The 27,888-nt window shown below is 46.0% G+C and overlaps 1 protein-coding gene, 1 long non-coding RNA gene and 1 other non-coding gene across 6 annotated transcripts; 2 read left to right on the forward strand and 1 right to left on the reverse strand.

Annotated features, from left to right (window-relative positions):
• Positions 1-477: 477 nt before the first annotated feature.
• On the forward strand, positions 478-18,395 carry LOC116554929. Its single transcript, XR_004270324.1, has 3 exons — positions 478-504; positions 7,387-7,392; positions 18,253-18,395. It is a non-coding gene; the product is annotated as an uncharacterized LOC116554929 (long non-coding RNA).
• SDHAF2 (succinate dehydrogenase complex assembly factor 2) lies at positions 11,410-27,887 on the reverse strand. 4 transcript variants are annotated; one of them, XM_032283210.1, is made up of 5 exons: positions 27,742-27,877; positions 21,959-22,022; positions 20,549-20,772; positions 20,263-20,372; positions 11,410-12,223 (listed from the first exon to the last, which is right to left on the reverse strand). In XM_032283210.1, exons 3-5 carry the CDS (start codon positions 20,770-20,772, stop codon positions 12,093-12,095), a joined length of 465 nt encoding a protein of 154 aa, XP_032139101.1. In that variant the 5' UTR covers positions 21,959-22,022; positions 27,742-27,877; the 3' UTR covers positions 11,410-12,092. The 4 variants fall into 4 exon arrangements, with proteins under 4 accessions (XP_032139101.1, XP_032139099.1, XP_032139102.1 ...); XM_032283208.1 differs by lacking the exon at positions 21,959-22,022 and having other exon boundaries at positions 27,742-27,887; XM_032283211.1 differs by lacking the exons at positions 21,959-22,022; positions 27,742-27,877 and adding an exon at positions 27,571-27,716.
• LOC116555237 lies at positions 23,019-23,159 on the forward strand. The gene has a single exon (XR_004270437.1). It is a non-coding gene; the product is annotated as a U4 spliceosomal RNA (small nuclear RNA).
• Position 27,888: the final 1 nt, after the last annotated feature.

A 27,888-nucleotide genomic window follows, 5' to 3' on the forward strand; every position in this document is an offset into this window, starting at 1 on the left:
AAGCAATCCTCCCACCTCAGCCTCCCAAAGTGCTGGGACTACACGTGTGAGCCACTGCGCCTGGCCTTATGTGTAGATTTTCTTTCACCTCTGTCAGCCCTGAGCTCCCATCTCAGCCTCCCAAAGTGCTGGGACTACAGATGTGAACCACTGCGGCTGGCCTTATACACAGATTTTCTTCCACCTCTGTCACCCCGGAGACAGCAAAACCAACCCATCCTCTTCTTCCACTTCCTCAGCCTACTCGAGGTGGACAACAAAGGTAAAGACTTATGATGACCCACTTCCACTTAATGAATAGTAAATATATTTTTCCTTCTTTATGATGTTTTTAAGAGACAGAGTCTGACTCTGTTGTCCAGGCTGGAGGGCAGTGGTGTGATCACAGCTCACTGTAGCCTCCACCTCCTGCCCCAGACCCCCGGTAGCTGGGACTACAAGGTGTGCCACCACGCTTGGCTAACTTTTAAATTTTTTTTTGCAGAGCTGGGATCTCCCTTTGTTGTCCAGAGTGGTCTCCAACTCCGAGCCTCAAGCAATGCTCCTGCCTTAGCCTCCCAAAGCTAATTACAGGTGTGAGATGCTGTGCCTGGCCTGATTTTCTTAATAGTATTTTATTTCTTTTTGTTTGTTTGTTTTTTTAAAAGCCTACGGCACCCAGTATTCCCAGGCAGTATTTCACTTCTCTAGCTAACTCTATTCTAAGAATATATTATATAATACATATAACATAAAATAAGTGTTAATCAGGCCAAGTGCGGTGGCTCATGCCTGTAATCCCAGGATCTTTGGGAAGCAAGGTCAGATGGATCACAAGATCAGGAGTTCGAGACCAGCCTGGCCAACATGGCAAAACCCCGTCTCTAGTAAAAATACAAAAATTAGCCAGGTGTGATGGCGGACGCCTGTAATCCCAGCTACTCGGGAGGCCGAGGCAGGAGAATTGCTTGAACCCGGGAGGCGGAGGTTGCAGTGAGCCAAGACAGCGCCATGGCACTCCAGTCTGGACGACAGAGGGAGACTCTGTCTCAAAAAACAAAACAAAACAAAACATGTTAATCGACTATGTTCTCAGTAAGGCTTCTGGTCAATAGTAGGCTCTTAGCAAAGTTTCTGGAGAATCAAAAGCTGTATGCAGATTTTCGACTATGCAGGGGCTGGCTCCCCTAACCCCTGTTGTTCAGGGGTTAACTGCACACTCATTTGGGAGCTGCAGGCAGAGAGCAGATTCAAGGGAATGCCAGATGATGAAGGCAGATCAGGGGGCCCTACCCATTGTCCATCAGAGAGATAAGAGTAGCTTTGATTACAGTGATGGTGCTAGAGATGGGAAGAAGTGATGGATTCAAGAACTATTTTGGAGCTAAGTCAACAGGTCTTGGTGATGGGCATGGAGGGAGAAGGAGCAGCTTGGGACAATTCCTAGCTTGAACAACTGCATGAGTGCTGATGCCCTTCACTGAGACTCTCAAGAAGATGAGGAAGTTTTTGGTGAGTGGAACAGGGAGGGAGGGTGGCCTGGTTGAGTTTGAAGGATTTTTCAGCCTCCTTCAAAGGAGGAGTCGAGTTGGCAGTTGAACATGCAAGCTGGAGCTCAGAAGAAGATGTGAGAACTGTCCACATATAGGCAGTGATGGAAACCCTGCTACGGCTGAGATCACTAGAGAGAACATCCAAAGAGAGGGGGTTCCTAGGACAGCATTGTGAGGAACTCCAAGTAGAATGACTGAGAAGAGGCTGGTGTGCCTCACAGAGGCAGAAGCATGGCTGGAGAGGTCGAAGGAAACAGAATCATGAATATCAAGGGAACTGGAGCGTCCATAATTGGTCAGAGGCAAAGATAAAACTTTAATGAAGTCTGTTGGATTAGCAAAATGGAGGTCACAGGTGACCTTAGTGAGAGATGCTTTCATAGCATAATGAGATAGAAACCTGGATAGATTAAGATAAAGAATGAGTGAGATTTTAAGAAGGTGGAGACAAGTGTAGTCAACCCCTTGGAGAAGCTGGATTATGAAGCGGAGGAAAGGAAAAGAAGAGCCAGCCCAGCGCAGTGGCTCACGCCTGTAATCCCAGCACTTAGGGAGGCTGAGCCAGGTGGATCTCTTTAGGTCAGGAGTTCAAGACCAGACTGGCCAATATGGTGAAACCCCATCTCTACTAAAAATACAAAAATTAGCCAGGCGTGGTGGTGCACGCCTGTAGTCCCAGCTACTCAGGAGGCTGAGGCAGGAGAACTGCTGGAACCCGGGAGGCAGAGGGTGCAGTGAACCGAGATTACACCACTGCACTCCAGACTGGGTGACAGAGCAAGACTCCATCTCAAAAGAAAAAATTAAAAAAGAGAAAAAAGAACAAGTAGAGTCACTGGATTTGACAAAGAAGCCGGGGCTTGGGGGTAGGACTGAGCTGAGTAACACCGATGAGCATTCAAGAGGCAGGCTGCTACTGATAGAGCAGAGCAAGGTAAGGGCAGAGCCCAAAGTCCCTGTGCCAGCGGAGAATGGCGCAGATGAGGGAAGGTGAGGGAGATCTTCTCTGAGGGCTTCAATGTCCTCTGAAGGAAGTCGATGACACCATCTGAGAATGGAGAGAAGGAAAAGTCACAGGTTTGAGGAATGGCTGGGAGGTTTGACCTAGTCATTGTGGAGCATGAGGGAGCGGATTGGCCAAAGACATGCAGCAGGTGCAAAGGTCCTGCGCCAGGAGGAATTCTGAAAAGGATGAGGTTGAAGGATCGACCATCTTAGAAGCTGGAGCACAGAAATGAGGGTCTGGGCAAGATGAGGTCTGATATACTGAAATGTGCCATTGCTATCCTGTGAGCCTGTTACACTAAGAAATGCTGGTCAGAATTGAATAGGCAATGATAAGGAAATGAATAAAGCATGAAATCCCCCCTGACTTAACACAGTAAAGGCTTATTTCTCATTTACAAGCAGTTTGCAGGAGTTTAGGTGACCCTCCTCCTTCGTGTCCCACATTGTCTGGACTTGTGGGCTCTGGGATGTCTGCAGCAGGGTGGGTAACAGTAGGCTAAGACCACTCAAGATGTTTCCAAGGGCCAGGCCTGGAAGTGGCTTTCATTGCTTTCACTCACACTCTGTCGGCCAGACTCAATCACATAGCACCCGCATTGTTATCAGGGAGGCTTCTTCTTTTTTTTTTTTTTTTTTTTCCTTGAGACGGACTCTCGTTCTGTTGCCTAGGCTGGGGTGCAGTGGCACAATCTCGGCTCACTGCAACCTCTGCCTCCCAGGTTCAAGCGATTCTCCTGCCTCAGCCTCCTGAGTAGCTGGGATTACAGGTGCCCACCACCACACCCAGCTAATTTTTTACATTTTTGTTAGAGGCAGGGTTTCACCATGTTGGCCGGCTGGTCTAGAACTCCTGACCTTGTGATCTGTCCGCCTTGACCTCCCAAAGTGCTGGGATTATAGGCGTGAGCCACCGCGCCCGGCCCGGAGAGTTTCCTTCTAATTTCCCACATGCTCAGGGTATTTCCTGGATGCTACAGAAAATTTTTATACGTGCTCAGCAAGAACAAATGGTGTGGTGGGTGGATACCGTCATCCCTGCCACAATCCACCCGTCTGTTTGCCAAACCATCAAGTTTTTCTTTGCACTCAGAGACACCCTCCAAAGTCCTATCTAGTCCCTATATCTGGTTCAAAGCCCGGGGTCTCTGGTGATGTGCTTCTCATCCAATGTGGCCCTTCTCAGTCCAGTGAGCCATGACCAAAAAGACAAGGAAGTTGCCCCCTCACCCCACAACACACAGTGGTGGACCAGGGCCGGGACTCAGGGGTGACCGCTTCATCAAGCCCCAGTGCTGCTCTCCGGGAGACACTCTCCTTATCCACTCTTCACATTGGCCCTGGCTCTTCTCTCTGGGACATTCTTCCTTCTCCATCATCCTCTCTGGCTACAGCTGAAATGGCAGTGGCAGAGCCTGCCTTCATTGGGGGCCGAGCTCTGTCCCTCTGCTCATGGATGATTGCAGCCCCAGAGGTTGTTTTATGGCTGGAACTGTCAGAAGGTCTGGCTCCCGGTTCCTTAGCAATGCAAGATGTTTTGCCTGTTCAATCTCCATGTCTCTCCCTTTCTAGTCAATGGCCGGCTTGAGGCTATTTGGAGCAATAAATAGGAGGCGCACCTTTAACCTGACCCTTGTCCTGAGTAACTGCATCCAAGAGAAAAGTTTTACTGGGCTCTTGTTGCCCAGATGAGTCTTATATCTCATCTCTTCCTATTTGGGGTGTAGCAGATTTTCCAACCCTGAAAGACCCTGGGTCTCTGGACTTTTTCCTTTCATTACTGCTCAAACACCAGGTAATCCTCGCCTGAGCTCAACCCTTCCTTATAAATCCTCAGCAAATACAGCCCACAGTAGCCAAGAGGGACAACAAGTTTTCTGCTTTCCAACCTTGTTGCCTTTGGCTGTCAGCCTAGAAAGCACGTGGGATACCCTCCCAAGTTACAGCAGACAGTGGTTTTATCAAACATTTTGCTAATGCATAACACAGACCTCCAACTTTTCAAGGGTCCCCTATCAGTCTGTTTGCTTCTGCCCAAGTGCTAAGCTACTAGCACCATGGGTGAGTAGCTCAGCCTCTCTGGGCCTGTTTCCTCATTGGCAAAAAGAAGACAACAATATCAGCAACTTCATCAGGCTGCTACGGACTTAGCAGGACAAGTCATGTATGGTGTTAGCCTAATGTCTGCTCTGGAATAAGTGCTCAGTAAATGTTATCGCTGCTGTTCAAATAGATCAGTAGGAATCACGTGTGTTCATATAAGATTGCTATACTAAGTTCACAAGAGTCTGATATATACTAGGCAACTGCTGTTTTAAAAATTCAAGGCCTGGTGCGGTGGCTCACACCTGTAATCCTAGCACTTCGGGAGGCTGAGGCTGGTGAATCACGAGGTTAGGAGTTCGAGACCAGCTTGGTCAACACGGTGAAACCCCACCTCTACCAAAAATACAAAAATTAGCCGGGCATGGTGCCTGTAGTCCCAACTACTCAGGGGCTGAAGCTAGGGAATGGCTTGAATCCGGGAGGCGGAGGTTGCAGTGAGCCAAGATCGTGCCACTGCACTCCAGCCTGGGCAACACAGCAGACTCCATCTCACAAAAAAAAAAAAAAAAAAGAAAAGAAAAGAAAATTCAGGCCGGCGCAGTGGCTCACGCCTGTAATCCCAGCACTTTGAGAGGCCGAGGCAGGCGGATCACCTGAGGTCAGGAGTTCGAGACCAGCCTGGCCAACATGGTGAAACCCTGTCTCTAAAAAAAAAAAAAAATACAAACAAGAGACTCACCCGACCAGGGAACAAATGATGGTCACTCATACTGGCCACTCAGTGACTTTTCTCCCTAAAAAGCAAATCTAAATGGAAAGCCCTGTTGCCATCTATATCCATTGCCAATTGCTACAATAATGCTGCATAACAAATGACCCCAAAACTTGATAGCTTAAAATAATAAGCATTTCCTTAGCTTAAAAGTCGGTGAGTTCACAATTTGGACAGGGTTTGGCCAGGTAATTCTTCTGGCCTTGACTGGGCTCACTTAACTGTCAGCTGACTGTATGAGGCAACTGGGGTGACTGTGAGACCCGAATCATCCTCCAGAAGTCTACCACGGGCAGGCTCTCAGGTGGTGGCAGGGGTACAGAGCTAAAGGGGAAGTGCTTTCCAGGGTTATGCTCGCTTCACAGTGACTGATATCTCATTGACCAAGGCAATGAGTTCACCCCAGCATCAGGGCAGAAAGCCCTGAAAAGCTACATGGCGAACAGCATGGACACAGGGATTAAGAATCTACCAGAAGACCTGGCTCAGTGGCTCATCCCTGTAATCCCAGTGCTTTGGGAGGCCAAGGTGAGAGGATCACTTGAAGCCAGGAGTTTGAGACCAGCCTGGGTAACACAGCAAGATCCTGTCTCTATAAACTTTTTTTTTTTTAGACGGAGTCTCGCCCTGTCCCCCAGGCTGAAGTGCAATGGCGTGTTGTCAGCTCACTGCAGCCTCCACCTCCCAGGTTCAAGCGATTCTCCTGTCTCAGTCTCCCGAGTAGCTGGGATTACAGGTACATGCCACCACACCTGGCTAATTTTTGTATTTTTAGTAGAGACAGGGTTTCACCGTGTTGGTCAGGCTGGTCTCAAACTCCTGACCTCGTGATCTGCCCACCTTGGCCTCCCAAAGTGCTGGGATTACAGTTGTGAGCCACCGCGCCAGACCCAAAATAAAATTTCTTAAAAAATCAGCTGGGTGTGGTGGCATGCGCCTGTAGTCCTAGCTTCTTAGGAGGCTGAGGCAAGGGATTCCTTGAGCCCAGGAGTCAATCACACCACTGCACTCTAGCCTGGTTGGCAGAGTGAGACCGGGTCTCTAAAAAAAAGAAATCTATCAGACATTCATAACTGAGTGCTGAGGGTGAATTCAGAACCAAAGAAGTTATTTCTATATTAAAAGTAGGTGTCTCAGAGCTCAGTGGCCTGGTGGCCTCATCCCTGCTGTGAGGACAGAGCTGACATACAAGGCTGGAGTCCTGCTGCCTGCTCTCACGGGGTCAGTGCCTGACACCCACAGACAGATCTCTGCGTGTCTTCCACTCACTTATCCCTTTTTCAGAGGACCTCTGGGGCACGCGCTCTGTCTCATTGATCCCCACGTCTTCTGTGTCTGACACTGGCTGTAGCACATTGTGCTAGTGCAGACAACTTCTGCTTGGCAATCGATGAAATAAGCACGAAGAACAGTGAGTTCCTCAAGGGCAGACAAGATGCATTCTTCTCTACCCCAGCATTTAGTAAAGACCATGACAGTGTATCTTTCCAATTAGATTTCCAAGCATCACTTTTCCTATTTGGACCAAAACAACTACCTGTTTCTGCTTCTGCTGGAAACACAGTATCTAACACAACATCTCTGAAAATCTTCTCACCTCTGCATGACTCTGCTGAGGGATGGGAGCCCAGAGAAACAGGTGAGTGAGGGTCCTGCTCACAGAGGCCCTGGCCTCAGAGCCTTGGGCCTTTGGAGGAACCGGCACTAGTTTGCCAGCAAAGGCACTGGAGCCAGTGGGCGAGACAGAGGTTGTGCAGCTCATCTTGGGATCCTGGAATGAGGTATATGTGAGTTTCATGACAGGCACATCCCACTCTCAGAGCCAGCTTCCCACTTGAAGAGAAAGGACAGCCAGTGATGGGAAGGCCCAGAAAGCATCAGAGCTCATCTCTGCTGCTCAGGGTAAGGAGAAAACCCTCAAAGCAGGGCAAAACTTGAGCCCTTCCGCTGGCTCCCTTCTAAATCCACAAGAAGCCTCTGATCTCCAAACTCTCGCCCGAAGAGCTAGGCTGCACGTGTCCTCCTTGGAAGGCTCAGGTGGTTAAGTCTGGAGCTGCTGAGGGTGTGACATGGTCTCTGTGAGTCATGATCCCTGGGTCCTATAGGGAACCAAGAAAGGGTGGCCCAATCTGTGCCAAGTCATCTACACTAGTAGTCTTCCATGGACAAAGAGAAGATTCAAAATGAGAGGTCGTTAGAAGAGAGATGATGACGGTTGTCTTTCGAGGCAGGGTGGCACGTGGTGCCTAAGTGCATGGGCCCTGGGGCCCACTGCCTGGCTGCAAACCCTAGCCCCATCACTTCCTATCTGTGACTTTGAGCTAGCAACTTCATCTCACTAAGCCTCACTTTCCTCTTCTCTAAGAGGGGAATGATCATTGCACCTATCTCATGGTATTATGGGATGAAATGCTACAATCCATGTAAAGCTCTCAGCAGTGTTGGGTGCACAACAAGCCTAACTATTAGCAGTTACCACTACACCAAGTGTTACCAGGGGGACGGGGGCTATACTAAGCTCTCCAGGTGCAGAGCTTTATTCAGTCCTTATACCTACTCTGAGGTCAGGTTCCTTTCTTTTCGCAGATGAGAAACAGAAGCATTTAGAGGTTAAATAATGTGCCTAAGGTCACCAGCTGATGAACGGGAGCTCCAGGACTCCAGGTTAGGCCTGATTCCTAAACAGCTCCTCTTAACTACTCTGCTTCATTCCCCCTAAACATGAGTTCCAGGGCATCGCCAGAGGAGAACATTTTATTAAACATTAGCTACATCACCTGAAATCCACTGGGAAACAGAATATACATCTTAACGTCCTCACTAGCTGAAAGTTCATGCTGTGATGTGTTGTTACAGAAAATGATATATCCACCCTCCCCCACTTTTTTCCTTTTATACTCTAATCTCATGACAGATTACACAATCCCTTTCTTAAAGAAACATTCTCCTCTTTAAAAGGAATATTTGGCACTTTGGGAGGCTGAGGCAGGTGGATTGCATGAGACCTGGAGTTTGAGACCACCACCCTGGTCAACATGGCGAAACTCTGTCTCTACTGAAAACACAAAACTTAGCCAGGCATGGTGGCGTGCACCTGTAATCCCAGCAACTCGTGTGGCTGAGGCATGGAATCGCTTGAACCCAGGAGGCAGAGGTTGCATTGAGTCAAGAGCCTACCACTGCACTCCAGCCTGGGCAACAGTGAGGCCTGTCCCCACAAAAAAAAAAAAAAAAAAAAAAGGGAGTATCTGGGGTCTGAGAAGATCTGGGATCCAACAAAAGGCTTTAACTCTTCTTTTGCAGCTGTAGGTGATGACAAATGTACTCATCTCCTTTAGACTGATGCTGTCTTGGATAGCTTAAACTTTCTACAACCCCTCTAACAAACTGCTAACAGACCTATCCCACCAATGCCATCTTCCCTGCCAGGAAAATTCAAACACCACTGCTTATTCCGAGGGCTCACTGGGAAACTGAGGTGTCAGGAGGTGGCTTAACTGGGTGCTGATCAGTGTCATCAACTCGACAGCTGCTGGATGGTGAGTCCACTGTCCTCAGATACCACAAGACATACTATTAAGGGGGGCTGTCAGCTCAAAAATCTCACAGACCTGCTGCCATTTAAGGCTGCTCCCGCTTATCATCAAACCTTCCTTCTTTGTCTAGCCACAAATAGCTGCAGATGGACTGAAGGATAAATGTGAGACCTCAACTATCCCTGCAGAATCTTTTCCCGGTGATGTTTAAAAATATGAACCAGGTCTGCGCTGGGGCCACCCTGGCTGGAGCAGAAGAGACATATCAGATGACCCCCAGATAATGCTCAAAGCCAGTAAGAGGTGCTTCTACAATGACCCCCAAAAGACACACTGTATCTAAGGCACAGACAGCTCTGGCACAAGGTGTTTGGCTTATGGATTTTTAAGACTTAGGATGATTAAGAGGAAACGATGGGAAGAGAACAGCCTTTCCTGACCCAATTTAAGGTGTCACGCGGGGAGTCTGTGCAGGAGGACTCACGAAACCACTTGAGTCGGTCAGGACAGGGCCAGACACTCATCGGCCCCACGCAGGCTCTGAAGGAGGTCAGTGAGCAGGGATGTATCAAAGTAAAAGGAATGAGTCTAGCTTCTGTTAATCATGGATCCTTGGGGGGCTGCTGGCCCTTGCTCTATGTTTATTAATTTCTAAAAAATGCACTGTGGCCGGCCTAGTTTTACTTAATGCCTAATAAAGGGAAAAACTGTTTAAATAGCAGCCCTGGGCCTGACACTGAGCAGCTGAACTTAGCAAGATCCTTCACTTTCAAAGATGACACGATCCAGCAGCCTGGGAGGAAAACCATCCCTCCAGAAGCATGCCATTCCCAGGTGAGAATGGCAGCGATTGAACATTGTGTTAAATAAGACAAAATCAGGCTAAGAAGGGATCAAACCCGAGGGAGGGAAATGTTCCAACTGCATCCTTGGTGACTGGGGTTTGTTGCATAACGTGCGAAGGATAAATGGGTAAGTCACCGCCCAATTCATGTGCACTTCGTACAGTCCAGATCTATGTCTATATATAAACTCCAGGCCTGCTTAACATTCTCCCCTGGTACATCAAATGCAGCCCAAGAGACTAGCCAGAGTCTTCAGCAAGCTCCCAGGGTGACGTCTCCTCCCTCGCCTGCCCTGCTTCTGCGAGTCTCACTTCCATTCCTTGCTTAGGGGAGACTGCTAGATTTTTCCATCAAAGGTCTTGTCACCAGGGTCTGTTTTCTCTCTAGTCTTCACTGGGGGTAAGACACTCCGTGGTTCTAATAATAGGCTCAGCTTTCCAACCTGCAGATGAGACACCCTGCATGTGGCTATGGTGACCTCACTGATATGCTAGGCAATTTGTGTTAGGGACAGGTTTTAAGTCCCAGACTGAGGCTATGACTAAATGCTGACATTCACATCTACAGAGTACATACTGTGTAAGTTACCATGTAAGAGCTTTGTGTGTTTCATCTCATTTCATCAACTGGCTGAGATAGGAAGCCTTATCATCCCCATTTTACAGATGAGGCAATTGAGGCTCAGGTCAATTCATGTATCCAGCAGGTAAGCAGCAGAGCCAGGATTTGAATGCGTAACCAGTGCACTGCACTGCTTCCTCACAAGAGCTTCACTGGGTGGCCAAGTTCAGATCTACTCACTTTGCAACGCACCTGGCAGATTCCTACCCACCATGTAACATACAGGTCACGGCTCACAACTGTCATGTTTATTTGCCACAACTTTTCCAAATAGAGACTTCTAATAAACTTTCAGCAGTAAGGCAGTGTGTTGGAGTAGAAAGTTCAGGAGCTTTGGAGGCAGACTGAGCTATACTAAAATCTGCTTTTCTGACTCAATAGCTACTTGACCTTGGACAAATTACTTACTCTCTCTAAGCCCACTTTCTTATCCATAAAATAAGCATAACACCACTTGTCTGGAGGAGTGCTGTGAGGCTTTACTGTGATTAAGTAAAGGCTTAACATTCTCTCCCGGGTACATCCCAGGGTACCTCCCTTCCCTCCTTAGCCAGGGATACTGAAGAGGAGGTATGAGCCATGAGGTGGCTCTGTAGGAACCCTGAAGCTCAACAATGCTGGAAACATGTACGTCCATCTTCCCTGTGTGCAGCTCCTGTAATCACCATCCACCTGCTCATCAAATCTGGCCGACCTTCTTCTGGTCAACACCTTTAGATGCATCTGGTCCAGTTTGGGTGACTGATTCTTCTGCCTAGATTATAGCTCTGAGGGTAAAACCTCTCCAGGGAGAGCACCACTAGCAACACTGAACTCACACAGAACTCACACAGCGCTAGAGCTAAAAACACTTCTGACTAATTCATTCTAACGTATTAGTGCTTATGTATTATTATTTAGTCAACTAAAATAACTGTGAAGGCTGTAGGAATGAGGGGAAGTTTTCTATAGTGCTACATGAAAATAAAATCTGTAATTGTGAACTTGTAAAACTCTATAAACATACGACTATGGGCTATATGAGAAAAGACAAAATAATTGTGAGGGCTGGGGAATTCTAAATTTCCTTTTTTCAGTATTCTTTAATAATTCTCTTTCAATTTACAAAGTGCACATTTTAAAGAAAACCCGATGATGAAGATGTTAGCTCTTAAGCAGCATGCCCACGCCATTCCTGCCCAGGGCCCTCATTCTGCCTGCTGTGCCTCTGAAGGATTCAGCTCAGGAGCCTGGGATCAGCTTGCCTTGCAGAAGGAGCCATACCAGGTTGGAAGCGGGGAGTTACACTTCAACAAAGCCCTGGGCCACTGCGGGCAGGGGGCTGCGGGGAGGGAGGGTGGCTTGCCTTATGGCACGCACAGCTGGCTGCCTCTTTTCTTTGAGTACACTTGGGCTGAGGCAATGAGCAAGCAAAATTGCTTCGCCTGCAGTGCCCTCTCGTGGCAGACTCGCCTCTAGAGATAGCAGCCAGACAAAGCCGGCAGGCCTGCATGCCAGCACTGCTGACAAATCACTTTCGAGGCTCAGAACTGAAAAAAAAAGTATGAGAATGAGTCACACTGCACATTTACATGTATGTCCTAGGAGAGGGTTGTGTCCATCAGTTGAGGAAGGACTGATTGTCTTGGGTGGGGCAGTTGGGCATCTAAGGAAAAGCCGGAAGCCAGGGCTAAGGTCCATCATAAGCAGTTACCGTCCGCAGACTGAACTCCCATGCCAGGCAGTGGGGCACAGCTCAACGTGGCTTTTCAAAGAGGTATTCAAGATCTGGGGCACGCAGCCTCTGCTCTTTGTTTTTGTTTTTAGCAAAGTCTCTCAGCAGTGCCATGACTTCATTTTCAAATATTTCTGGGGCTGGTTTAGCTTCTGCAAGAGAAGAGTGGGCAGGAAAAATTATGCCATAGTCAGTCAATGCTCAGGTATGAGAATCTTAAAACTTTAAACATTGGCCAAGAACCACAGATGGATATATAGACTGTTTCCATCCTTCTTCTAAATATACACAATGTTAGCCTATACCAGGGGGTGGCAAACTGTGTGAGCCTACATTTGCAAGTCGTTTCATTGGAACAGCTGCTCCCAATGGTTTACATATTATCCATGCTGCTTTTGTGTTACGACAGCAGAATTGGGTACTTGCAACAGAGACCATATGACTGCAAGTGAAATATTTACTACCTGGTCCTTTATGAGCAAGTTTGCTGACCCCTGGCCACACAATCTTGGCTGTACTATTTTGCTTGCATTTGGCAATTCCATTGTCTCCCAGACACTGTGTTTTCCCTTCTAATGTATACATTTTTTGAAACAAAAGCTGTGTCTACTTTGTCTCTCAGTCAGAGGTCCTCAATTTTAAGAAACAGAAACTAATAACTCTAGTAAACTTAAGCAAAAAGGAACGTATTGGAAGGATATTAGAGGCACGCAGAACTGACATGAACCTAGAGAACCAGATTTAAGTGAATGGGCAACAAAAGCACTGAATCGGAAGAATGAGAAGGCCAGCCTCGGTCTAGCAGCGGGTTTGCCATGCGCTGCTCCCTCTGACCTTTCTCGACACCCTCAGGACACTTATTTAAGATGCCAGTTAAAAGCAAAGCCTCCCATTGCCAAAGCCAAGGCAATGTGCTCCAGAATTACCCTTCCACCAAGACTAGGTACGACGCCATGAGAGAGAATTCCTCAAAACCAAGTCAGATTCTCCCTTACTCAGCACAGGTCCTGGCACCTAGTGAGTACTCTTTTCATATGACAATCAAAATAAGATCAAAGAGGTTTTGGCTTCCCATAAGCATGTAGAAAGTTGGAAAGAATATCGCACTTGGCCGGGCGCGGTGGCTCACGCCTGTAATCCCAGCACTTTGGGAGGCCGAGGTGGGTGGATCACGAGGTCAAGAGATCGAGACCATCCTGGTCAACATGGTGAAACCCCGTCTCTACTAAAAATACAAAAAAATTAGCTGGGCATGGTGGCGTGTGCCTGTAGTCCCAGCTACTCAGGAGGCTGAGGCAGGAGAATTGCCTGAACCCGGGAGGCGGAGGTTGCAGTGAGCCGAGACTGCGCCATTGCACTCCAGCCTGGGTAACAAGAGTGAAACTCCGTCTCAAAAAAAAAAAAAAAAAAAAAAGAATATCGCACTCACTGTAACAAGAAAAAGCCAGATAAATTACAAATATCATGACTTCTCAAAGGTATCAGAGAGCTGAGGTCACAGGGCAACCCAACAGATAAAACCTAAGGAAAAAGAGGCCCTTCAAAGGAGAAACTAGAGCCATGCACTTGCTCACCTGTGGCAGGCAGAGGAAGAAGAGACACTGGACATCACACAAACGGCTAAAAGGAATTCAGCTAAAAAATTATTTTTAATTAATACAGACAGGGTTAGCCTTATGTTGTCCAGGGTGGACTGCAGTGGCTACTCACAAGTGCTGTTCCACTACTGATCAGCACAGGAATTTTCACCTGTTCCATTTCCAGCGGAGGCTGGTTCACCCCTCCTGAGGGAACCTAGTGGTCCCCTGCTTCTGGGAGGTCAACACATTGATGCTCAGCTTACAGCAGACACCTGACTGGTATAGTGCACTGCAGCCCAGAGCTCCTGGGTTCCAGCGATCCTGCTGCCTCAGCCTCCAGGGCAGCTGGGACTGCAGGCCTGCACCACCAGAATTCGTAATGAACTGTTAAATACGTGAGCTAGCATGAGTATATAAAACCACAGACACAGGCTGGGCATGGTGGCTCACGCCTGTAATCCCAGTACTCTGGAAGGCCAAGGCAGGTGGATCACCTGAGGTCAGGAGTTCAAGTCCAGCCTGGCCAACATAGTGAAACCCCATCTCTACTAAAAATACAAAAAATTAGCTGGGCATGGTGGCAAGCACCTGTAATCCTAGCTACTTGGGAGGCTGAGGCAGGAGAGTTGCTTGAACCTGGGAGGTGGAGGCTGCAGTGGAGCCAAGATCATGCCACTGCACTCCAGCCCAGGCTACAAGAGCAAAACTCTGTCTCAAAAAATAAATAAATGAAATTTAAAATCAAATCACAGACACAAATGGAATATGCACCCACTCACAGGTTCTTCTCACAAAGGGGTGCTCCTGACAAAGACTGGGTAGAAAGCAGGAGGCTGGGAAGAGCCCCCCTCAATGATGAAAGCTAGGAGGAGGGGAAGAGCCAATGTGGCCAAAAAAAAAAAAAAAAAGCATATCCCAGTGCTTTGGGAGCCCAAGGCAGAACTGCTTGAGGCCAGGAGTTTGAGACCAGCTTGGACCCCATTTCTACAAAACAAAACAGCTGGGCATGGTGGCATGCACCTGTAGTCCTACCTACTTGGGAGGCTAAAACAAGAGGATGGCTTGAGCCAAATTTGAAGATGCAGTGAGCTAAGATTGCTCCACTACACTCCAGGTTGGGCAACAGAACGAGACCCTGTCTCAGGAAAAAAAAAGCATAAAGCCCAGCCTGGACTCTTTTCCTCTACCCCTATGGGAGAGGCACTATCACTGAGAAATCCCAGCTCCAAGACTCAGGACCAAAGGAGCTACCTGGGACTAAGGCTAGACCAGGATAGCTCAGAGTGCCCTCCTAATCTCTCCTCCCCTGAACTAACAAGCACCAAGAGGAAAGCAACAGGAAGGCTGCCGCACTGGGGAAAGCAAGAATATAGAGATTCCCTCTGAGACAGAATATAGGGAAGGCTGAGAGCCGAAGGTAGAACAAGAGCTCTCTTAAGAAACCTCTGAAACAGCTTCCACTCTAAGCACAGGTTAACACTCGAGACTGGTGATGCAATGAAGGTAACCAAAGCAAAAACCAAACCCAAGCTGAGCTTACCTCCCAACTCACTGACTTCATCCCCACACTACAGTACAGCAGAAGAAGCATCCCCGATTGTAAGCATCAATACAAACCTCAGTCTTTACTGTCTTCCCCGATGTCTAATATTCAATAGAAAATTATGAGAGGCATACACGTGAAAGAGGAAAACACATCACACTATCAAGGGACAAAGAAATCAACAGAAACAGATTGAGGGATGACCCTGATGTTAGAACTATCAGACAGGGAATTTAAAATGACTATGACTAATATTAAAGGCATCAGTGGAAAAAGCGGACAAAATGTATGAGCAGATAAGGAATTCCAGCAGAGAGTTGGAAACTCCAAAAGTCAGATGGAAATGCTAAAAATAAATACAGTAGCAGACATGCAGAATGATTTCAACAGGCTCATCATGAGATTTGACATAATCAAGGAAAGAATTAGTGGAAGACAGGCCAATAGATATTATCTAATACGAATTACCCAAACTGATACACAAAGAGAAAAAACACACAAAACAGAGAATCCAAAAGCTGTTGGACAGACCAGGCGTGGTGTCTCTTGCCTGTAATCCCAACGCTTTAAGGGGCTGAGGTGGGTGGATCACTTGAGGCTAGGAGTTCGAGACCAGCCTGGTCAACATGGTGAAACCCTGTCTCTACTAAAAATACAAAAACATTAGCCAGGCATGGTGGCACATGCCTGTGGTCCCAGCTGCTTGGGAGGCTGAGGTACAAGAATCGCTTGAACCCAAGAGACAGAGGCTGCAGTAGGCCAAGATCACGCCACTGCACTCCAGCCTGGGTGACACAGCAAGACTGTCTCAAACAAACAAAATAAAACAAACAAAAACCGCCAACTAGAACTTTTGAACAATATTAAACCATTTAACTAAGTATAACTAGAATTCTAGAAGGAAAAGAAGGAGAAAACAAAGCAGAAGAAATCTGAAGGGATTAATGGCTGAGAATTTTTCAACAATAATAAAAGATATGAAAACAGAGATCTAAAACACTCAGAGAACCCAAACACACGACAAATATCAAATACCTAGACATATCACACTCAAACAGCTAGAAACCAAAGACAAAATATTGAAAAGACTCCAAAAGAGAAGATACATACAGAGGACCAAAGATACTGCAGACCTCTTGTCACAAACTATGGAAATCAGAAAACAGCACATAGTAACACAAAAGGAAATATGAAGCTGGTGATGCACTGAAGGTAATCACGGCAAAACCAAAGCCCAAACCCAGCAGAACTCCTGACTACCCGATCTCATCCACTAAGAGCTGGCGGTGGAAGTGTGTCCATTTAAAGGAAGAAAAAACATTGTGACCCTCGAATTCCATATCCAGTGAAAATATCATTCAAAATGGAAACTCTGGCCAGACACCATGGCTCACACCTGTAATCTCAGCACTTTGGGTGGCTGAGGCAGGTGGATCACTTGAGCTCAGGAGTTTGAGACCAGCCTAGGCAACATGGCAAAACCTCATTTCCACAAAAAACACACACACACACACACACAAAAATTAGCTGGGCATGGTGGCACAGGCCTGTAGTCCCAGCTACTCTGGAGGCTGAGGTGGAAGGATTGCTTGAGTCCAGGAGGTGGAGCCTGCATTGAGCCATGATTGCACCACTGCACTCCAGCCTGGGTGACAGAGTGAGATCCTGTCTCAAAATAAAAAGGGAGGCGGGGGTGGGGGCGGAATTTGAAGACACATCACCAAATAGACATAAAGGGCTGATAAGCCCTTGAAAGACCCTCAATATTATTAGTCATTAGGGACATGCCAATTAAAACTATAGTGATGTACCAATATATACTTCTTGGAATGGCTAGAAACAAAAAACCCTGACAATACAAAGTGCTGTTAAAGATGTGGAACACCAACCCCTCCCTTCACGTTTGGCCTCCTGGCAATCACTGATTTGTCCCTGTAAGTTTTGTCCTGTGAGCTAAGAATGATTTTTAGAGATGGGGTCTCACTCTTGCCCAGGCTGGAAGGCAGTGGCGTGATCACAGCTCACTGCAGTCTCTGAACTCCTGGGCTCAAGTGATCCTCCACGTCGCTGGGAATACAGCGTGCACCACCAAACCCAGCTAATTTATTTTTATTTTTGGAGACAGGGGGTCTACGTTGTCCAGGCTGGTCCCAAACTCTTGGCCTCAAGAGGTCCTTCGCTTAGCCTCCCAAAGTGCTGGAATTACAGGTGTGAGCCACTTCATCTAGTCAAGAATGTTTTTTTTTTTAATGGTTGGGGGGAAAAATAATCAAAAGTATATTTCGTGACTGGTGAAAACAATATGAAATTCAAATTCCAGTGTCCACAAATAAGGTTTTATTAGAACACAATCACACTCATTTGTCTATCTGTTGTCTGTGGCTGCTTTCATGCTACAAAGGCAGAGGTGAGTGGTTATAAGAGAGACTGTATGGCTGACAAAGCCTAAAATATTCACTATCTGTACTTACTATCTATATTTCCATTATAGAAAAAAACCTTCTATAGTTACCTATTACAGGAAAACCTTATTAAAAGTTCTATTTTTTAAATTTTATTATTATTATTATTATTTTGAGATGGAGTCTCGTTCTGCTGCCTAGGCTGGAGTGTGGTGGCGCAATCTCGGCTCACTGCAACCTCCGCCTCCCAGGTTCAAGCGATTCTCCTGCCTCAGCCTCCCGAGTAGCTGGGACTACAGGCGCCCGCCACCACGCCCAGCTAATTTTTTGTATTCTTAGTAGAGACAGGGTTTCACCATGTTAGCCAGGATGGTCTTGATCTCCTGACCCCGTGGTCCACCCGCCTCGGCCTCCCAAAGTGCTGGGATTACAGGCGTGAGCCACCACACCTGGCCATCATATTTATTTGTTTTTTTGAGAAAGTCTCACTCTGTCGCCCAGGCTGGAGTGCAGCGGCATGATCTTGGCTCATCGCAACCTCCACCTCCCGGATTCAAGCAATTCTCTTACCTCAGCTCCAAAGTAGCTGGGCACACCACCATACCCAGCTAATTTTTGTATTTTTAGTAGAGACGAGGTTTTGCCATGCTGACCAGGCTGGTCTTGAACTCCTGGCCACAAGTGATCCACCTGCCTCAGCCTCCCAAAGTGCTGAGATTATAGGCATGAGCCACCACGCTCAGTATTATCATAAAGTTAAACATATACACTTACCACATGACCTAGCAAATCCTTCTCCTGAGGATTCACTGAAGAAAATTAAAACCTATGTTCACAAATTCTGCATGCAAATGTTTACAGGGGCTTCACTCATAATCACCTAAAGCTGGAAACAATCGTAATGTCCCTCAATTGGTCAACAGATGAACAGACTGTGGTATACACACACGATGGAATATTACTCAACACCACAAAAGAATCAACTATTGATACAAGCAACAACAGGGATATGAATCTCAAATGCATTATACTAAGTTGGGGCAAACTTGTTTTGTAAAGGGTTGGAAAGTAAATATTTGGACTTTGTCAGATTTCCAGTGATTGTATAAGCCTCCAGACGCTGTCTTCTCTCTTCATACCTGGAATCCACAGACAATGGCTGCTCCTTTCTGATATAAATACTAAGTGGAGACATAAAAAGAGGAGACCCAGAATGCGACAGAAATGAATGACATATCCCTTAATATCCAATTTTTGTTATAACAGAATCTCCAAGACAGCTGGGCAGATGGAATGGACTATATATTATTTTTCCTTATGGCTAGATGTAGCCATGTAACTAAGCTGTGGCCAGTAGAAAACTGGAAGAATGATACATAGTTTCCTGAGAGGGCTCTACAAAGAAGATTCCACACACTATTTTCCTGGCTGCAATATGATCAGGACAGCCCCAGCGGCTATCCTGGATCATGGAGTGGATAACACATGCTAGGATAAAAGAGCAGCAAGTCAGGAGGAACCTGGCCCCATGACTTTTTGAAGCCTCTCTAGGAGCTCTGGAGTATGCCTTCCTCTGGACTTCTGTCATGAGAGAGACAGTTCTACCTCATTTAAGCCATTATTGTTTTGGATTTTTACTCATAGCCAAAGTTAATCCTAACTATACATAGTTAGAAATCATTCTTCATAAAGGCAGTGCCCCAGTGAATTTTTTTTTTTGAAACATAGTCTTACTCTGTTGCCCAGGCTGGAATGCAGTGGTGCGATCTCGGCTTATTGTAATCTCTCTCCCAGTCTCAAGCAATTCTCCTGCCTTATCCTCCTGAGTGGCTGGGACTGCAGGTGCCCGCCACCATGCCTGGCTAGTTTTTCTTTTTGTAGAGATGGGGTTTCACTGTGTTGGCCAGGCTGGTCTCAAGCTTCTAACCTCAAGTGATCCATCCACCTCAGCATCCCATGGTGCTCAGATTATAGGCATGAGCCGAGAGCCACCACGCTTGGCCAGAATGAAACTACTGAGGAGCTCTGGCTATGCAGACTTAGTTGTGTGGTTCCACTCCATTCCCAGCCTGGTTCTTCTTCAACCTTTGATACTGTGAGCTTCATATACCCTTCCACTAAATTCCTTTTTGCTTAAGTTAGACAGACAAGTTTCTACTCTGTCTTGCAGATAAAGAACCTTAACTGATAAAACAAATTTTGTACACTTAACAAAAATGTGAACAGTGTTTGGGTTGAGTGTTTACTTCATGCATACAAGAAAAAAATTACAAGCTGGGGGCAATGGCTGACGCCTGTAATCCCAACACTTTGGGAGGCTGAGGTGGGTGGATCACCTGAGGTCGGGAGTTCAAGACCAGCCTTACAAAGATGGAGAAACCCTGTCTCTACTAAAAACACAAAATTAGCCAGGTGTGGTGGCACATGCCTGTAATCCCAGCTACTCGGGAGGCTGAGGCAGCAGAATCGCTTGAAGCCAGGAGGCGGAGATTGCAGTGAGCCAAGATCGTGCCATTGCACTCCAGCCTGACCAGCAAGAGCGAAACTCTATCTCAAAAAAAAAAAAAAAAAAAAGAAAAAGAAAAAGAAAAATTATCTAGGATACAATTCTAGACTCAAATCAGCCTAAGCTGTTTTCACATTATACCGCTTATCATGCCCAGTACCTGTGGCCCAGTAGTAAATATCCCAGTCATTACTAGGCTCATTAATCAGGCGGTCATAGAGGTTCAGCTCCTGCTCTGTCATGTGCTGCAGATGTTCTTTAGCAAAAAGACTAAAAACAAGAAAGAAAAAAAAAGAAAAAGAGGTTGAAAGGGCTGTGTCTAATCAAAGAGAAGTGACACCAAGACTCATTCCTGGGAGTCTCTCTGAACCTACTCCGGCTCAGGAGGCTGTCTGAATTAAAAACAAACAAACAAACACACAAACAAAAAACTCCTAGTCCCATACCTAAGGAGAATGCAGTTTTCCAACATTCCCCTCTTTCTGCTCTCATAGAGCAGGCGGGCTCTTTTGGTTTCTATGGATTCATCAGTTCTCTCCTGCCACGGAGGCAAAGGGATTTCAATCATGTCCTTTTGGGAATCTGTTGGGCTGTCACCTCTGTAGAAGCGTTTGAATGATGTCCCCCTGAGCAAGGGAGACAACCGGCTGTGCCTTGACAGGACAAGCATCTGAAACGAACAAACCACAAACATCTTTATAGTAATGATGACTATCAACAGTATCATTTACTCAATGCATATTGGGTGCTGAATGCATTCAATCACATTTAGTCATTAGGAAATTATGCTGCTGGCCAGGCATGGTGGCTCACACCTGTAATCCCAGCACTTTAGGAGGCTGAGGCAGGAGGATCGCTTGAGTTCAGGAGTTTGAGACCAGCCTGGGCAATGTAGCGAGACCCTATTTCTACAAAAAATACAAAAATTAGCCAGGCATTGTGGAGTAGTCCCACCATGGTGCCTGTAGTCCCAGCTACTCAGGAAGCTGAAGTGGGAAGATCACCTGAGCCCAGGAAGGTCGAAGTTGCAGTGAGCTGCGATCGTACCACTGCATTCCAGCTGGGCAACAGAGTGAGACCTGTCCCGCCCCAAAAAAGAAAAGAAGTTATGCTGATATTGTCCCCACTTTACAGCCAAGGAAACAGAGGTTCAGGGAGGTTCTCTAACTCACCCCAAATCGCCCAAACAGTAACAGCAATCAGAATTAAAACCCAGTCCTGACTGCAAATGTGTCCTTAACCAGTGCCTTTCCAGAAACTATCCCAGCAGAAATAATTTTTCCTTCCTTTGCACCCTCTTACAATTCTTACAGTATGGTTTATACTCTAGTCACCCACCCGTGTCAAATCCTGAGCACACAGAGACAGCATGACCCCTAATCCCTCAAAGGCTCCCAATCCAGAGAAGGGGATAAACTATCAAGACATGATGTGAAGGTGGTGACCTCCGCAAGAGGTAAAGATGATGGACTAGGAAGCCCCAGGTCCTCCTCCCTGGGGAGACACTGAACCAACAGCAACAAACCAATTCCCTGTGAGAAATCCAGAAACCAAGAAGAGGCTCCTGTACCCCAGATGAGGACAAAACCAGCTGCATCGAACCCAGCAGAAAAATTTGTAACACTCAGTTGCCATAGTCTCTCCCCTCCCTGCCCAATCATGATCATGAGATAATCCCCAGCTCCTAGGTTCTACCTGAGACAGAAAGAAAAGACTGAAAAGTATGTATAATGTTTGGACTTTTGGGGGGATCAGGTTTTTGTTTTGTTTGAATTTAAGTACTGACAGAAAAGGGCAGCAGGTTGAGGACCACAGGTAACAAAGGTGACAGTTTAGACTGGCAAGCAGGCACTCACTCATCACTCATCCTTGGCTCAGTGCAGAACAACCAGGGGCAAACTCCCACCTCCCAGCTTCTCCCTAGGGAGGGAAAGAGGTGCAATGTGCATCCAACATTCTAACTTTTCAGAGGCTCTTTGGGGGACTGGTTTCTGTCTCTAAGCACTTGACAGGATACAGCATACTCTGGATGCCTGGGGGACATTTAGAACAAAACAGCTGGGTGGCTTGCTGCTGATCCAGAGGATCCCTGAAACAGTAGAGAAAGGTCAACACAGTCCAGTGGCCTCTCTCAGCGTTGGTGGGGGTGTGGAGTGTGCATTTAACATTCTGTCTTTTAGGGGAGCTACCTGAAGGACTGCCTTCTATCTTGCCTAACTTGGGATACTCATGGGACATGGCATACTCTAGTAAAAGTCTAGGGGCCACTGAATAAGGTAGCTGGGAGACTTGCAGCAGCTCCAGAAAAACTGCAGTATCACAGGCAGACACTAGAGGGAGCAAGAGATTATGAGCTCCTGAAAAAGGAAACCAGCAAATCCCTCTAATTGGGAATTCACACCCACAAATCCAGAAAAGACATATCCTCAGGAAAGGATTGAGAGGCCCTCAGAATCTCTATCCATGTTGACTGGTGAAGGCCAATCACAAAGTACAAAGATAGACCACAAAAACTGGGAGAGACAGATGATTTTTCAAATGCAGAAGTCACCGGTACAAGTTACCAAGTACATGAATAAGCAGGGAAACATGGTCCAATTAAAGGAACGAAATAAATCTCCAGAAACTAACCTTAAAGAAACAGAAGTATATAAATCACCTGATAAAGAATTCAAACCAGCCGTAATAAAGATGTTCAATGAGCTCGGGAAAGTGATGCTTGAACAAAATAATTTTGGAGCTGAAGAATACAGTAAATGAATTGAAAAATTCACTAGAGAAAGCCAGGCATGGTGGCTCACATAGGTAATCCCAGCACTCTGAAAGGCTGAGGCTGGAAGATCACTTGAGCTCAGGAGTTGGAGAACCAGCCTGGGCAACATAGTGAGGCCCCATCTCCAAAAAATAAAAATAATAAGCTTTGCGCAGTGGCAGTATCGTAGTCAATGAGGTTTATCCGAGGCGTGATTATTGCTAATTGAAAACTTTTCCCAATATCCTGCCATGACGACTTGAAATATAGTCAGCATTGGCAATTTTTGACAGTCTCTATGGAAACTGAATTAAAAATAAATAAATAAATAAAAATTAAAATACATAAATTCACTAGAGGAGATCAATAGTAGGCCTTATCGAGCAGCAGAAAGAGTCAGCAAACTCAAAGACAGGTCATATGAAATTAGTCAAGATTTAAAAAAAGAAAAATGGAAAAGAATGAAGAAAGTCTTAGGGACTTATGGGACTTCATCAAGGAGATCAATATAGGTATTATGAGAGCCCCATAGGAGAAAGACAGGGGGAGAAAGCTTATTAGAAGATATAATTGGCCAGGCTCAGTGGCTCATGCCTATAATCCCAGCACTTTGGGAGGCTGAGGTGGGTGGATCACCTGAAGTCAGGAGTTCAAGACCAGCCTGGCCACCATGGAAAAACACTGTCTCTACTAAAAATACAAAAAGTAGCCAGATGTGGTGGCACACGCCCATAATCCCAGCTACTGGGGAGGCTGAGGCGGGAGAATTGCTTGAACCCAGGAGGCAGAGGTTGCAGTGAGCTGAGATTGTGCCACTGCACTCCTGCCTTGCCAACAGAGTGAGATTCTGTCTCAAAAAAAAGACATAATGGCTGAAAACCCCCAAAGTTGGAGAAAGAAGTGGACATCCAGATTCAAGCCCAACAGATCTCAATTAGCATGAACCCAAAGAAGTCTACATTCAGACATATTTTAATCAAACTGTCAAAAGTCAGAAAAAAACTGGGCCTGTAGTCCCTGGCATGTGCCTGTAGTCCCAGCTACTTGGGAGGTCGAAGTGGGAGGACTGCTTGAACCCAAGAGTTAAAGTACAGCCTGAGCAACAATGCAAGATCCTATCTCTTTAAAAAGGCAGAAAAGAGACACCAGGGATGTGCATGCACAGAGAAATGTGAGGGCACAGTGAAAAGATGGACATCTGTAAGCCAAGGAGTGAGGCCTTGAAAGGAACCAAACCTGCCAGCACCTTGCTCTTGAACTTGGCTAGTCTCCAGGACTATGAGAAAACTAATTTCTGTTGTTGAAACCACAGTTTATAGCAGCCCTAGTAAACTAATACGGCATGCAACGAAAATTCAGACTCCTAAGCCCCACCATAAACATTCTGGATCAGAATCTCTAGGACTGGGCCCTGGCAAATGCATTTTTAACAACCCTCTAAGAGATTCTGATGCAGATTGAAAGCAGGGATTCCTACTTTCTGTAATAACATAACATGGTTGACTAATTTCTACAGAAATGAATGCAGATGGGGAGGACTATCATCATCAGTACAAGGAAATTGTTCTAATAATTGGGATCTCTTAACATTTTAGCCAAATTTCACCCATTTTTTTCTGTTAGTATCAAGGCAGCATTCCATAAAAGAAACAATAATGGGTGTCACCTAGCTTCAGGGAATTGTGTGACACTGGTATAAGCTGTGTTAAAGAAATCATCACTGGAAATTTGTATTAGAATGTACTTGTGTTTGCAGCCATGAATAGCTCTATAATTATTTAAAAAAAAAAAAAATAGCCGGTGAGGCCTGTAATGCCAGCACTTAGGGAGACCAAAGCAGGCAGATCACCTGAGGCCAGGAGTTCAGGACCAGCCCAGCCAACAAAGTGAAACCCTGTCTCTACTAAAAATACTAAGATTAGCCAGGCATGGTGTCCTGTAGTCCTAGCTACTCAGGAAGCTGAGGCGAGACTCACTTGAATCTGATAGACAGAGGTTGCAATGAGCTGAGATTGGGCCACTGCACTCCAGTCTGGGCAGCAGACTGAGACTCCATCTCAAACAAACAAACAAAAAATGCAGCCTAGATAGAGCAACAACAACAAACAACAAAACCCCCAAAACTCTAAGAATAAAGGTTTCCAAGACACTAAAAAAATTCATACAAAATAATTTTATGCTTCTCTGGCTCATGTTTATATCCTCTTTCCAAAAACAAACCTGTCAGAAGTCAAAGACAAAATTTTGGAAGCAGCAAAAGAAAAAGCAACTCATCACATATGAGGCAGCCTCCAAAGATTATCAGATTTCTTAACAGAAACTTTGCTAAGAGTGGGATAATATAATTCAAGATGCTGAAAGAAAAAAAAAATGCCAACCAAATATACTGTATCTGGCAGAGCTGTCCTTTAAAAATGTAGGAAAAATAAAGATTTTACCAGATAAAAGGTAGGGAGTTCATCACCATTAGACCTGCCTCATAAGAAATGCTAAAAAGAGTCCTTCAAGTAGAAAAGATGCTAGACAGCAGAAGAAACTCATATGAAAATATAAAGCTCATAGGTCTGGTGCAATGGCTCACGCTTGTTAATCCTAGCACTTTGAGAGGCTGAGGCAGGCGGATCACAAGGTCAGGTGTTCAAGACCACCCTGGCCAAGAGGGTGAAACCCCATCTCTACTACAAATACAAAAATTAGCCAGGTGTGGTGGCACACAACTGTTATCCCAGCTATTCGGAAGGCTGAGACAGGAGAATTGCTTGAACCCAGGAGACAGGCTGCAGTGAGCCAAGATCACACCACTGCACTCCAGCCTGGGCAACAGAGCAAGACTCCATCTCAAAAAATCAAAAACAAACAAATAACACAACAATTAAAAAACAATTAAGGTATAGTACAACAAGTGTTTACATAGCCTTGACATTGTATTAGGTATTATAAGTAATCTAAAAATGATTTAAAGTATATGGAAGGATGTGTGTAGGTTATAAGCAAATATTATGCCATTTTATGTAAGAGGTTGAGCATCTACAGATTTTGATATCCACAGCAGGTCCCACAACAGTCATCCCATGGATACAAAGGGATGATTGTACTTCCCTATTTTATTTTTTGAGACCAGGTCTCACTCCTGATGCCCAGGCTGGAGTGCAGTGGCAAAATCAGGCACACTGCAGCCTTAACTTCCCAGGCTCAGATGATCTTCCCACCTTACCCTCCCAAGTATCTGGGACTACAGGCGTGCACTACCACAACTGGCTAATTTTTTTTAGTAGAGAAGGGGTTTTGCCATGTTGCCCAGGTTGGTCTCAAGCTCCGGGACTCACATGATCCACCCATCTCAGCCACTATTTACTTTAAGTATAAATGGATTAAACTCCCCAATCAAAAGACATGAAGAGGCTGACGGAATTTTTTTTATAAAAGATTCAACTATATGCTCTACAAGAGACATATTTTAGTAAAACCTGAAAATCAACAGAAGAAAAGCTGGAAAATCCACAAATATGTGGAAATTAAACAACACACTCTTGAACAATCAATGAGTCAAAAAAGACATCAAAAGGAAAATTAGAAAATATCTTGAGACACGCCAGGAATGGTGGCTCATGTCAGTAATCCCAGCACCTTTTGGGAAGCTGAAGCGGGAGGATCACTTCAGGCCAGGAATTCGAGAACAGCCTGGGCAACATAGTGAGACCCTGTCTCTACAAAAAAAAGAAAAACAACAAAAAACAAACAAAAAGAAAATATCCTGAGACAAACTAAACCCAACATATACAAAATTATGAGATGCGACAAAAGCAGTACTAAGAGGAAGTTTACAGCGTAAACACCGACATCAAGAAAGAATAAAGATCGAGTTCCTGGTTCCGTAGGAAAAAAAAATAAAGATAAGGATGGAGTTAGGAGAGGAAGACAGAGGCAAAGTTAATTACTTTATAACAGGAAGCTAGGGGAAAAAAAGAATAAGTTTTAGGCTGGGCACGGTGGCTCACTCCTGTAATCCCAGCACTTGGGGAGGCAGAAGCAAGCAGATTACGAGTTCAGGAGTTCAAGACCAGCCTGGCCAATATGGTGAAACCCTGTCCCTACTAAAAATACAAAAATTAGCCAAGCGTGGTGGCACGCACCTGTAGTCCCAGCTACACTGGAGGCTGAGGCAGGGAATTGCTTGCACCTGGGAGGCAGAGGTTGCAGTGAGCTGAGATCGCGCCACTGCACTCCAGCCTAAGTGACAGGGAGAGACTCTGTCTCAAAAAAAAAAAAAAAAAGAACAATAAATTCTAGTGTTCTATTACACAGTAGAGTGACTACACTAATAACATTGTTCTGTATATGTCGAGATGGCTAAAGAAAGATCTTGAAAGTTATCACCACAAAGAAATGATAAAGGTTTGAGGTCATGGACACTGGACATGCTAACTACCCTGATCTGATCATTATACAAGGAACATGTATTAAAATACTATACTGTGCCCCCCCACAAACATGTACAATTATTATGTGTCAGTTATAAACGAAACAGAAAGAGCTCAAGATACTATGTGAAACCACGAAAGGCATTAAAGACTGAAGAACGGGGAGAAAGGGCGCCCAGAGGAGTTGCGCTAACCCCGCCTGGGACGTAGGTGAGAGGCGAATTGGGTCTTGGAAGATGACTTGGAAAATGATCGTTTAACCAGATATTACCAGACCGGCACACAGTAGGCTCACCAAAGAACAGAAGTGACCTTTTTTCCTGAGTCGCAGGATCGGCCTCAATCTGGGCCTGTCCTTGACCTGGGCTATCGGGCAGTTGGACGCTTCCCAGAGTAGAGACCACAGAGGAAGACAAACCGTAGTACCCGCTGCCGCCCGCCCCGGAAGCTAGAACTTTCCCCTCACCCGCGTCGAAGCAGAGAACACTGTAGCCACCGCCATTTTCCCCACCAGCATCGGAAACCGTCTGCTCAAGACACTTCCGGGAACTCCCAGCCGAACAGCCAGCCGACTACGGTAGCCAAGGAGGACCTGAGGCGGAAGTTGCGTCAC

The sequence above is a fragment of the Sapajus apella genome, unplaced genomic scaffold (genome assembly GCF_009761245.1).
Source record: "Sapajus apella isolate SASKATOON/1434 unplaced genomic scaffold, GSC_monkey_1.0 scaffold14, whole genome shotgun sequence".
NCBI classification, from domain to species: domain Eukaryota; kingdom Metazoa; phylum Chordata; class Mammalia; order Primates; family Cebidae; genus Sapajus; species Sapajus apella.